Below are 12,565 nucleotides of genomic sequence, written 5' to 3'. Positions count from 1 at the left end.
TACTAGCAGACCCAGAAATGCTTAGCTATTGCTAGATTAGAGTATATATTATATTAACACAATTGAAAGGTTGATAAAACATTAACAAAATGAACATTACGGAACTTCACAAAATTTAATCTTTCCCTTCTACCCTTTTCCCCTTTTTCCTTTTCTCCCTTTCCTTTCCGCCTTTCCCCCTTTCCCCGTTCCTTTTCCCAATAGTTTTGTATTTACCTATTCACTTTCCCTCGTTTCCCCTTATCTTTCCCCCATTTCCCTTTTCCTCCCCGTTTCCATTTCATTCCCTCATTTATCTTTCCCTTGTTTCTAGTTCCCCTTTTCTCTTTCCATTTACTTTTCCCGTTTTTCCTTTTTTCCGTTTTCCCCTTTCTTCCTTTTTCCCTTTTTTCCCGCGCGTCCTTTTACCTTTTTCCCTTTTCTGATTTTTTCCTTTCTCCCTTTTTCACCGCGCGTAAATCGGTCCAGTAGTATTTTAGTCTGCATCGGACACACATATCAGAAACATTGAAATGGTATCGTAAAATATTTATTATAGCGTGTGTTGCTTCTACGTCCAACAGTAGCGCTGATTTTCCAAAAATCATATTTTTACTTGTCACAGGTGTGATATATTAGGTATATAAAAACGCGCGTATTCGAATCCAACCTTGTGTTAAAATTTCAAAGCAATCGGTGAAGAACTTTCGGAGATTTAAGATTTTGAACAAATGAACATTTACATTGATATAGACATTGATGGAAATCTTTTTTTAAAAAAGGGTATAGAATATTTAATATGTTTTGATTTTTTTTTTAATTTGATACTTTTTTCCAGTTGTGGCTGTTATATGAGGTAGCTGTAGAGCAAGGGAATCAAATGGGAGGCAACTTTTTTTTATTAAAAATTTTGATTTTTTTTTTACAGTTATACTCTAAATACAGTATAATTTTAATGAAAAAATCGTAATTTGGTGAAGAGAGTCGATTGGATCCAAAGTGTTTTAACTAAGATATATGATATTTTTTCTTAATTTATATACTTTTAATTGTGCAAAATATTTAAGGTAAAAACATCATTTAATCAAGGAATTCAAAACAGACCCAAATTTTCATTTTACTGAATACTTTGATTTTTTTCAATTGTATTCCAATTATTGCATAATTAAATCATTAATATTAAAACACCTAATGACGTTTTTATTTTCTCGTCTAGGTAGCGCTATAGTTCTAGAAGGGAAAGTATAGTAATCGGTCCAATTTGAGCAAATACGGTTCTCACCGGATCTTGATGTTTTGACACCGAAGGAACCCAAAAAAAACCGGATGGAAACTTTCCAGATGTACGTGTGTGTGTGTGTGTGTGTGTTCAGTGTTGGCCTCTAAATGACCTTAAATCTATAGAACTACTGGACCGATTTTGACGAATCTTGGTCAGATTATTTGTATATATGGCGCATTGATGCCATTAAATTTTCAATTTAAAATGTCAAGAGGGTGGAGCCTCTTGACTTTTTATACAGCAAGGTCACCTCCGATACATTCCGGAGCAAGGTGCTCCGGAGTATGTATCTCGAGATTTTGCCTAATTAAGGTCATATTTTTGTTAGACACATTTGTTAACGATTAAAAAATAACAATATTCGCAAAAATGTTACCCCCCCACCCTAAAAAAAATGCTCTAAACTTTGAAGCTTTGTTGAGATTGCTATGATGGTTGTTTTTCATTGTGTTTTCTTCTAGTTGTCTAATTAAGTATGTAAATTAAGCTTTAATAAATCGGGATCCCCAAATCCTACCGAGCGGCCGGATCCAACCAAAAGTCATGTGCATTTTTAAACATTTTTTTCTTTCCCTTTTTCTATTGTAATCAAGATTGCTTTAAAAAAGTTTTTTTATAAAATTGAACTTTGATTTCTACTTTGGGGTTTGTGCAAAAAATAACAAACATGGTCGTGTGAGGTTTCAATTTATACATTTTAAAGGGTTGAAAACGATTTTAATATTTAAAATTGTTGAAATAGAAGATTTTTTTTTTAGTAATACCAGATTTGAAATCTGCGGTTTTAACCTCAAGCCAATATCTTGTAATTTTTAACGTGGGATTTTTTCAATATGTCATTAATATATTAATTATATTTTATTCATAAATAGCTGTGTGACGGGAAAATCCTACAACTGTGTTGTCATCTTTTTAAATAAAATTCTGTAAATGGTAATGCCAGAAAATTTAAACAATCTTTTGCCAGATTACTTTTTAATATTTTTTGACTGATGAATAAATTCCCCATAGAAGCGTAAAATTAAGTGGAATTCGAAAATAAAAATTTGTAACGTATGAAAAATTTCATGCCTTAACGGGATTCGAACCGGAGCTGCAGATTAAATATTGAAACGCTTAATAAAAATACAAACATTTTTAAATAACTTTTATTAAAAAAATCTGGTGTGGACATCACATGACTTCCTTGTACGCCTATTAAATTACATATACACATTTTTAAAAGTACATAAAATTTTATTTCACTAATAACTTCTGATTTTTTAAATATTTTTTTATTGTTATTATTAAACTATTTAAAAAATTTGGGTACAATCAGAAGTTAATAATAAATGAATATATTTAAATTAAAAAATAAAAAATAAATGAAGTCGGATTCGAACCGATGTGCCTTCCTCTTGTAAGCTCCCAGTATTTCATTAATTAGAATTTTATTTGGTTATAACTCTGGAAGCAGTGAAAATAAGTACTACTTATGATACATCATTGAAAAGCTCTCAGTGAGGGCTTATTACTGCAGTTAAAAAAAAATTCAAAATCCAATTTTTATTTTAATTTTGGGCTTTTTTGAACACTTTTGGTCCAGTAGATTGCAATCAAAAGGGGGAGGTGCACAACTAGATGTTAAAACAGTCCTATATCCAAAATTTCAACATTTTACGGCTAATGGTTTTTGAGTTATTCGAGATACATACGTAAGTACAGACTTCATGTCGAAACTAGTCAAAATGGATTCATTCAGTGATGATCAAAACGGACATTTTTGAAATCTGAATACCGAAATGTTTCGCGATTACAATAGTACAAGGAAATAAAAAAAGTTTTGAAAAATCTAAAATTGGGGTTCTTTCACGTATTTTAAGAATATAAATTTTGCTAATTTTTTAAGCAAATTTTTTTTTGAAAAAAAAAATTAGGAGGTGAAAAAATTAAACAAAATATAATAAAAAAGAAAAAAATAAGAATATTAAATTTTGAGTAGATTGATTAAGAACAAGCCGTAATAGGGACACCGGATAATTAAAATTGTTAGTAAAATATAATAAAACAGTATAAATAGATACGAGACAAAAAGTTGTTCCCTCTACTTACTTCACTGCCATCCTTCAACTGGATGCATCAAACAAGACAGAGCGAGAAGGCGTTATTATCACGTGTATTACAACCTATATAATCGCCAGGTAAAATCACCTTCACTTTCAGTAGCCTGTTCGACTTAGTTTCGTACAGTAGGACGAACGTGTTTTATTTTATTTATTTATTTATTTTAACAAATATTTATTCTTATAAATAAAAAAATATATTATTCTTAATTAATTATTAAGGATTTATATAAGAATAAGATAAATGTTAATTGATAATTAATTATAGATAAATATAAAAAAAAAATATTTTTTTTGAAAATGTCGATTTTATTTCAAACAAATATTTTGAATTCATTTATAATTTTTTATATAATTATAGCAACGGTAGAATTATCGCATTCAGCATCAAAACATAAAATACGTAAGTAATATTAACAAATTCAACATTTTTTTTTTTTTTTTAATATTTAAGAATGTATGAAATATATATAATTGTAATTTTAATTATGATAATAATGATAAATTTTAATTTTTTTAATTTTATCTGTATGTCTTCTATTGTAACAGATTTTTATGAAATTTTTGATAAATTTTTAACAATCAACAAATTTTATGTGGTATTCAACTGGAAATTATCAGTACATTTTCAATACATATTCTATAAATATTTTCAGTACATATTCAATAAAATATTATTATTATTATTATTGTGGCTGTTCTTTTGTGACTTTATGCGATGTTGTGCAACATACAAAGGGTTTGTATAACTGTTCTGTTGCACAAACAAAGCAAATAAAAATAAAAATAAAATAAAAATAAAAATTATTATTATTATCATTGTTTAACCATACTGTCAGAAATAAGATGGTCTTTTTAAATTAAATTTATTTTCATTAAGATTTATTTTGTAATTAAGGAAAACCCAAATTATTAAGGAATAATTTTTTTGTTATACTGTAAGTCTATATAAATATATAAAGGGATTTCTATAAAATAAATAAAGAAATATTGTAAAACTGTAATGTAAAATTATATAGATAAAGAAAATTCCGTAGCGGAGTCGTAGCGTGTCGGCCTTTCACCCAGAGGTCCCGGGTTTGAATCTCGATCAGGCATGGCATTTTTCATACGCTGCGAATTTCCGTTTTATATTCTCATGCAGAAGCTTTCAGCTTTTATGATGGATTAATTTATGGTAAAAAATGCAGTAGAGAACCTTTGTTATTTTAAATGTATTTATAAAAATTTTAATTTTTGTTTGTACATGAAAAATCTATTTTCATTTAACTTCATTCATCATTCAAAAAAAAATTGATTTCAAAATTATTAATTACAAATATTATTTAATAAGTATAGTGAAAAAGATTCCCCTTAATTTAACAATTATTTTAAAAAATGTTAATTAATTGAAAATAATAAATTAAAAAAATTTTTTTTTTCTTTTTATTGTTATTTTTTTAATTTCACTTATTTTTTATTCCTCCGTCTGGTCTAATATAGTAAGTATAGCTATATTAAAGGGGATGTATGGTGATCATGTCAAAAATGGGGTATTGAGTTTTTTTTTTCAAACCTTTACAATTTAGTCTAACTAGTTATCTAAATAAATAAAAAATAAATAAATAAAAACATATGTTTGTACGTACTTGTGTCGCATTGCTTTTCTCCTTATATCTCAGGATTAACCGAACCGATTTTCTTCAAATTTAGCTCAAATATTTCTATATATGGGGCACTGATCGTATTAATTTTTTTTAAAATTCATTAAGGGGTCCCCACCCCTTAATTTGCGATATCATCCGGGAGGATGATATCCCCCCCGGAAAAAGATTAATTTCAATTTTCGTCAGAGGCACTTAAGAAAAAATTTTAATTAAATTTGTTGCCTAAAGTGCAAATACAATCTGTAAAAATCTTTTCAAAAATCAACCCCCCCCCTCACCTCTTAAAATAAAAATATGTCTTTAGTTCTAAAATATGGAAAAGTTTTTTGAAAAGTTTTTCTTATTTTAGCCTTTATTGAAAGGAGTGTTAGATTTACAGAATATGTTACTTAAACGAAAGTTTTAAGCTTGCTTAACCTATAAATGAATATTTTACGATTTTTTTTTAGATTTATGGGGAATAAATCTAGAGGTGGGGAACCTCTAAAAAATATAATATGCTTTTTTTTTTGGAAAATTCTTAATTTTTATTAATTTTTTCCTTCATTATTTAAAGGGCTGTTAAAATTAGTTTTAGCATTGATATTATATTTAGAATCTAAAATTAGAAACATCTTTTTTCACTACATTCATAAAAGTTATAATTTATTTTTAATTTTTGGTTAAAATATTCTCTATAAAAATAATATTTTTGCTAAATTTTCCCCACCGAGTACGGAAGCCAATAAAATCAAAAAGTTTTTATTCGAAATTTTTATTATTCGAAAAGTTTATTAAACATTTTTAAAAAAATTTGGAATATTTAAAAAAAATGTTCCATTTCAACTTTTATAAAACTAATTTTGGTAAATATTAGCTTTATTAAAATAAAAATAGTCTTTTTAATACGATAAAATTGCGCAAGAATAATGACTATTTAAGGCTATTTAATTTTACAAAATTGTTTTAATATTTTTATTTTACAATTTTTTATCAATTTACTGACCGGTGTAGCAAAAAATTATGCATAACTTTACCAGTTTTTTTAAATCTTTGATCAGTTATCTGAAACTGGTTTTTTTAAGTATATAATTTTACGTTTTTTAATGTAAAATATGGATAAGCTTACAAAAATGATAATTATATGAAAACTATTAACAAATAATAAAAATGTGAGAAATAAAGATAAAAAGTAGTAAAAAAATGTAGACAGACTACAAAACGTGAGCTAAGGAATGTGATAACACTTTTTTTCTTAATAGTAGTTACCTACAGATATATATTTATAAACTCAGCACAATTATTAAATCCTTTATCAATTACATTTTTATATATTTCATTCGTTGTCTTTATATATTTACCTTCTATTCGTCCCTCTTAAACCAAATTAACAGAAGTTGTATGTCTTAATAAACATCCAACCAACCTAGTATCTAGTTCATCTTCTGACAAAATTCTGCCACAAATTTCTTTGCTCTATCATTTCATAATTTATTAACTTAACTAATTTTCATCATCTTTTGTAATAATTCATTTCAAAGATTTCTATTCTTTTACCTATTGTCCATGTTTCACTACCATAAAAATATTCGCTTAACAAATATTTTGATGGATTTTTTTTTAATTCTTACATCTACATTTCATGCTAACAGATCTTTCTTTACTTTAAACTGCTTTTGATGTTTATTTCAATTTATTTATATTTTGTATTTTATTAATTAAACAAGAAAAACTAAACAAGAAATTAAACAAGAAAACAATTTCTAATATATTGTGATTTTCCTTCTCTTTTTAAATATTTAATTTTTCATAATTTTTTTAAAAATATTTCCATTAATATTTATAATATTAAAAAATATACTAACATTTTTATTTTCCTGGCATTACAGCTCTAGATCTATGCTTGAACAAGGAAAGTATGGTAATCAGTCAAAAAATGGGGTACGGTTTTTTTCATTTCTTGACGTCCTATGATTAAGGAACAAAAAAAGGGGGTAATACTAGTATGTATTTTGGTGTAGAAGCTTAATAACTTTTGACTGGATAATCCGATTTTGATGAAAGTTTGGACAGAGACTTGTATACATTAGGCAATTTGTATGTAAAAATTTTGGATCAATATCTCCAGAGAGTGATAAAGCTTTTAGATGTCAATTTTCTCAAAATTATGCAAGCATACCGCCACTTTATATCACGCTCAGTACATGCGTGCATGCATTACCATTTTTTTTTTTTTAATTTACCCAATATCGACAAATATAATCCAAATATATACCCAAATATATACCCAAATATAATACAAATATATACCCAATATAATCGACAAAAGGTATCTTTTTATTTATTACATATTTATTAACCGAATTTTTTTTAATATCTTTCTAGGCGTAGCCCAAGGGGAAGGCACATCGGTTCGAATCCAACTTCATCTCTTTTTTTCTTTTTTTAACTTTTTTCTTTTTTAATTTAAATATATTGATTTATTAATAATTATTAACCTCTGATTGTAAAAAAGTTACAATAAATAATTCTATATCAAAAAAACTATATATGAAAAATATCAGAAGTTATTAATGAAATAAAATTTTATGTACTTTTCATTTAAAAAAAATGTGTATAGGTAATTTAATAGGCGTACAAGGAAGTCATGTGGTGTTCACATCAGATTTTTTTATTATTACAAATGGTATAGGTGTGTTGCATCATTACAAAAAAAAATAAAAAAAATTACAATAATACCGTGTAATGTATTTATAAGCTAATATACAATTACAACAAGGAATTACTAAATTTTCTTTTCTCTTTTTAAATAAACTTCAAAAAAACTTTTATCCTTACCTTACATTGATCATAATTTTTAATAATAAAAAAAAAGATTTGTGTTAACTTTTTTATTTATTTTCTGTAGTAAAAATAAGAACACATTTAAAATTATCTTATATATATATTTTTTTTATTTCTAATAAAGATTATCCACATAAAATAACAATAAGAAATAAATTATAAAAGAAAAGGAACAAGATTTATAGTAGATGTAATAAAATTATAATCCATCTTTGTTTTACAATAAAAATAATAATTATTATTAATATAAAAATCTTTTCATGAAATTATGTCAAGGATAACATTTCAATAATCTTAAATTAGAAAAAGAAAATAAAAGCCATTAAACTAAGCTTCGCTCGGCCGTAGAACCTATAGACTTAAAACTATATTTTCATTTTATTCAAAAAATAAAATATTAAAAAGTATAAAAAAATAACAAATTTTCAATAAATTTTAACTTTTTGAAATTGGTGGCAAATTATAAATTACTATTATTATTATAATTATATATATATATATAAATCTAGTGGTCTGTGAATCTATTACTCTTTCACGCAAAAACTACTAAACTGATTGAGCTGAAAATTTGCATGAATAGTTTTTATAGCTGGACATAACATAGTACGAAATGTTTTACCGTTTTAAAATGGTGGCCGTTCAATAGCGTGCAGTAACAACTGGAGTATGTTTCTTGCTGATGTGTACCATGGCTAAACTGTTGGTCAAATCAAATTCAAAAACCACTTACAGTATGTAAAATTAAGCTTTCTACAAAAAAGGTCTCTTAGTCAGTTTCAATAATTTTTTCGGTTATCGAGAAAAGTATCTTTAAAGGTCCGACGGTGTACGGCGAAACATTTCTATACACTTGTCCTTCATTTTCAAGGGCCTCCAGTTTCCACTTAAAGTTGCTTTCTCTATGATAATAAATAAGCCACAATAACAGACGCTTCAAGTGGCTAGTCTCCAGTTGGAGAGTCAATGCTTCTCGCATGGGCAACTATACATAGTTTGCTCCAGAGTTTTAAGGAGCATTTAAGAAGTATTATGGAGAATCGGAAAGAACAGGAAATTGCTAAACGTGATAGAATATAGAAAAAGGAGCTTGCTAGGAGAAGGTATTTATTAGTGGATGCGATAGAAGGTATGGTGAATGGAAGGAAAGGAAGAGATATCAAATGATGGATGGGATTATGAAAAAGGGAAAATATCCTGAAATAAAGAGGACAGCAAAGGGTAGAATAAGGTAGAGATCAACAGCCGTGACAGGACCTGCCCTAATGGCAGAAAACTATGAATGAAGGATTGACTTGTACGTATATTTAAAGATTATGTATAAAATAATCTAATACACTAGACTATTCCACAAAAACACAAAAATAGCTAAAAACATAAAATAATAAAAAATAAATAAAAAAACAAAATACGGTCACCTTTTCATGGTGTTTGTCTGGTAACGCTAAGAATCATTTGATTGTTTGAAATTTCTCCAGCCACCACCCCATTCGGTCGCCCTAAAGTATAAGACCAAATGACTGTTCCACAAACGGCTACTGAGCCTCGAAACAGTTTAGCGACCAGTGTCCTAAATAGGTCCTAGAACTTACCTAACAGCGTGAGCAGACTAAGCACGGCTTACGCGCTTACACCACCCGGCTTACGTGACCCAACCGCTCACTTGTCATATATTTGCTAAAATGGGTAGGCGCACCCCGTCAACTACTAAAAATATATATGATATCCATAAATTGAAATTTACTTCGTATAGAATGCCAGCAAGTACCTGTCCACCATATTAAAGCGCTTGGAGCCTTAATTGGTTGGTGGTCAGCCATATTCTCTAGGGTAGCTTCCCGCAGCTGTGCGGTAGAAATCTTTCCCTTAAGTAAACTACTGATGTCGGTTCAACAAAGCAACCGCGTCAAGGAACTTTCACACGGTCCGACAATGCGGCTCTCGCCACATTGACTCGCCGCTTGTGAGTAGCCAATTTTCCCCTTGATCTCTAAGTTCCAGGGTGGTCCGGTCTCTGGTCCCCTCCCCAACAGCAGGTCAATCAAACATCAGGTGTTCATTTAACTGGACCTCCCCGCAGACGCACAGCTCATCAACTGCCAGACGGAACCGAAACAGATATGGGTTCAACAAATTAACATGGTTGGTCAGCACCTGGGAACCCGTTGTCCATAAAAACGAACTCGACGCATACCATTCTCCAAGATCGCGTATAAACTTATACAGGGATCTTCCCTTAAACTAAGAACAATGTAAAATACATTTTTATCTCTTTTCGTACGGGTAACCAGCTATAACTACTATTTTTAAGGTTGGGGCCGACTATTCTGAACGAGAATACTTCAGATAGCTCTGACCGGCTCATATATAACTAATTGACTACTATGTAAGAGCAGTATTTCGTATAAATGTATGATGGTAATAATAATTTTGTGATTTGTCTTAAATAATTTGAATTGTTGACATTTTAAAATATAAATATTAAAACTGTCTTTTGACCTCAAAATTTGAATTCCATATATCTAAACAATTTTCTTTATCTTTCAAGCCAATTAAAGAAACTTATAATCACATCTATTTTGTCCGTAAATTTAAATTTTCAATATCTATTAAGAAATATTCCGAAGTATTTTCTTAAATTTGAATTGGAAGTTGAATAATATTCTCTACAAATAAGAACAGGTTTATTTATTCACAAAACGTAACGATTATCTGAACGCTTTATATGTTATAATTTTTATTTTAATTCCAGATGTTCTTGTAAAAACTGTTAAATCATACTTTGTTGTGTCGTATACAACTTGTACCCCAGTGTCGTTTGAAAATGTTGTGATGTGCAACGGATAGATAAAAATAAATAAACTGATTCAAAAACGCAACCTTGTAATACCGAATATGTTTAGGATAAAGATATGATTTTATCGAAATTTTATCATGAAAAAACGTCCATTTGGAAGATATGAGTTAAATATACCGAAAAAACAAGTATTTAATTGATTCTGCCGTAATTCTGCCAGAAATCAAATTGTTAACTTTTTATTAAATCTATCTATTACTACAATGGTATCAAGGGTTTTTTTTCTTTTTTTTGGTAAGAATGTATTCAAATAATTTTGATGCCAAAGACTAATCAGTCGTTATGATGAGATTTCTTTTTGAAGTTTATCAGGCTAAACATCGTTGATTAGGGATATATACCGTTCTCAAAATGTTATTAAATACAACGGAAATCATTAGCCATACTTCAACCGGTTTTCGTAAGAGTTAAGTCGTAACCAGTTTTTATTAATGTTTTTTGCTCAGTGAACGTAAACGAAAAATGTATTTTTACAATAAAATTTTTGAAAAAGTAAATTTTGTTATAAGCTAAAAAAAAGCTTACGACAAGTTGTTATACTTTCCTAGCAGTTTTTTTGAAAATATTTCAGTGGAAATAAATGATACATGAAAACAGATAAGGAAATTCCAAAATCGATATTTTTCATTTTTTCTACTCCCCTAGCCCCAAAATCACCATCCGAGAAAACCTTTTGTTTTTTTTTGCGTTTACTATATGTTAAATGGAGGAAATTAAAAATAAAAGATTCCATTTAAAAATGTAAAACCAATAAAAAGTTGCCTAAAGTTTTTTTTTTTGAGGGTAGGGGTGAATTATGATGAAATTTTATTGTAATAATATTACCAAAAGTTCATTAAGAAGTATGATAATCCTACCCTATTAAAGGGAATTTGTATGTAGTTCTGAGCGTGTGTGTCCGTCCACCTTAGCTTAGCACCGGATTGTACCGATCACTAACGGAAAATACCGATTCATTAGTACATGTCTCGTGGTGGTCAGGTGTATGTATACTTGTTATTTTATTATAAATCGATATATCTCATATATATGCCAAATATATATTAATAATATTTTTTTTTATTTATGTTTTTCTTCATTAAAATTTTTGATGGCATTTCTGGCATTACTCCCATCACCACCCCATTCGATGGCCCTAAAGCTAAGACCCGAATGTCCGTGCCACAAACGGCTACTTGCCTCAAAACGGTTTAGCGACCAATATCCTAATTAGCTCCTAGAGCTTACCTAACTTCATGAGCGGAATAAGCGTGGTGCCCTAAATCACTCCCTTGAGTGTCCCACCGCTCACTTGTCATATATTGCTAAAATGGGTAGGCGCACCCCGTCTACATACTAAAATATATGACTTGTCAATAAATTAAAATTTATTCCGTCAAGAACAGCAATTCGCTGCCACGCCTAGGTCGCTGAATGCCAGCAAGTTAAAATTCGTTATATCAATTTTCATCATTCAAAAAAATAAATTTTGATACAAAAGATAAACAATTTTGGACACCTACTAATCCCATTCCGAGAAACTGCCCACTAGGGCAACCCGACCAGAGGGTCTAGCTGCGGAGGGCCTGCCTGTGACACGCCTCTGCAACTAGTATTATTTCTAATAAGTTCATTAAGAAATAATGATAATAATAAATATTTAATGTTAAAACAAAAAGGAGCAGACTAAGTTGAAAAAAAATTTTATGTGGAAGGAAAACTGTTAATTTTTCCCACATTAAAAAATAATGATAATAATAAATATTTAATGTTAAAACAAAAAGGAGCAGACTTTAAGTTGAAAAAAAATGTTAAGTGGAAGGAAAACTTTTAATTTCTCCCAAAAAGCAGTACTGGAATGACGTTTCAGCGCATTTCGGCAACAGTACACCCCTGAAGA

The 12,565-nt window shown here is 28.8% G+C and overlaps 1 protein-coding gene across 1 annotated transcript in view; it reads left to right on the top strand.

Moving 5' to 3' along the window:
* The first annotated feature begins 3,482 nt into the window (after positions 1–3,482).
* LOC142333479 (protein takeout-like) overlaps positions 3,483–12,565 on the top strand; it is a 60,535-nt gene continuing 51,452 nt past the window's right edge. Inside the window, exon 1 of the mRNA XM_075380707.1 lies at positions 3,483–3,766. Within this exon, the coding sequence (XP_075236822.1) occupies positions 3,664–3,766 (103 nt within the window). The 5' untranslated portion in view covers positions 3,483–3,663. The remainder of the gene's footprint in view (positions 3,767–12,565) is intronic.

The sequence above is a fragment of the Lycorma delicatula genome, chromosome 12 (genome assembly GCF_047948215.1).
Source record: "Lycorma delicatula isolate Av1 chromosome 12, ASM4794821v1, whole genome shotgun sequence".
Taxonomy (NCBI): Eukaryota; Metazoa; Arthropoda; class Insecta; order Hemiptera; family Fulgoridae; genus Lycorma; species Lycorma delicatula.
Note: the sequence above shows the minus strand (reverse complement) of the source record. Positions and strands in the feature narration are given on the sequence as shown.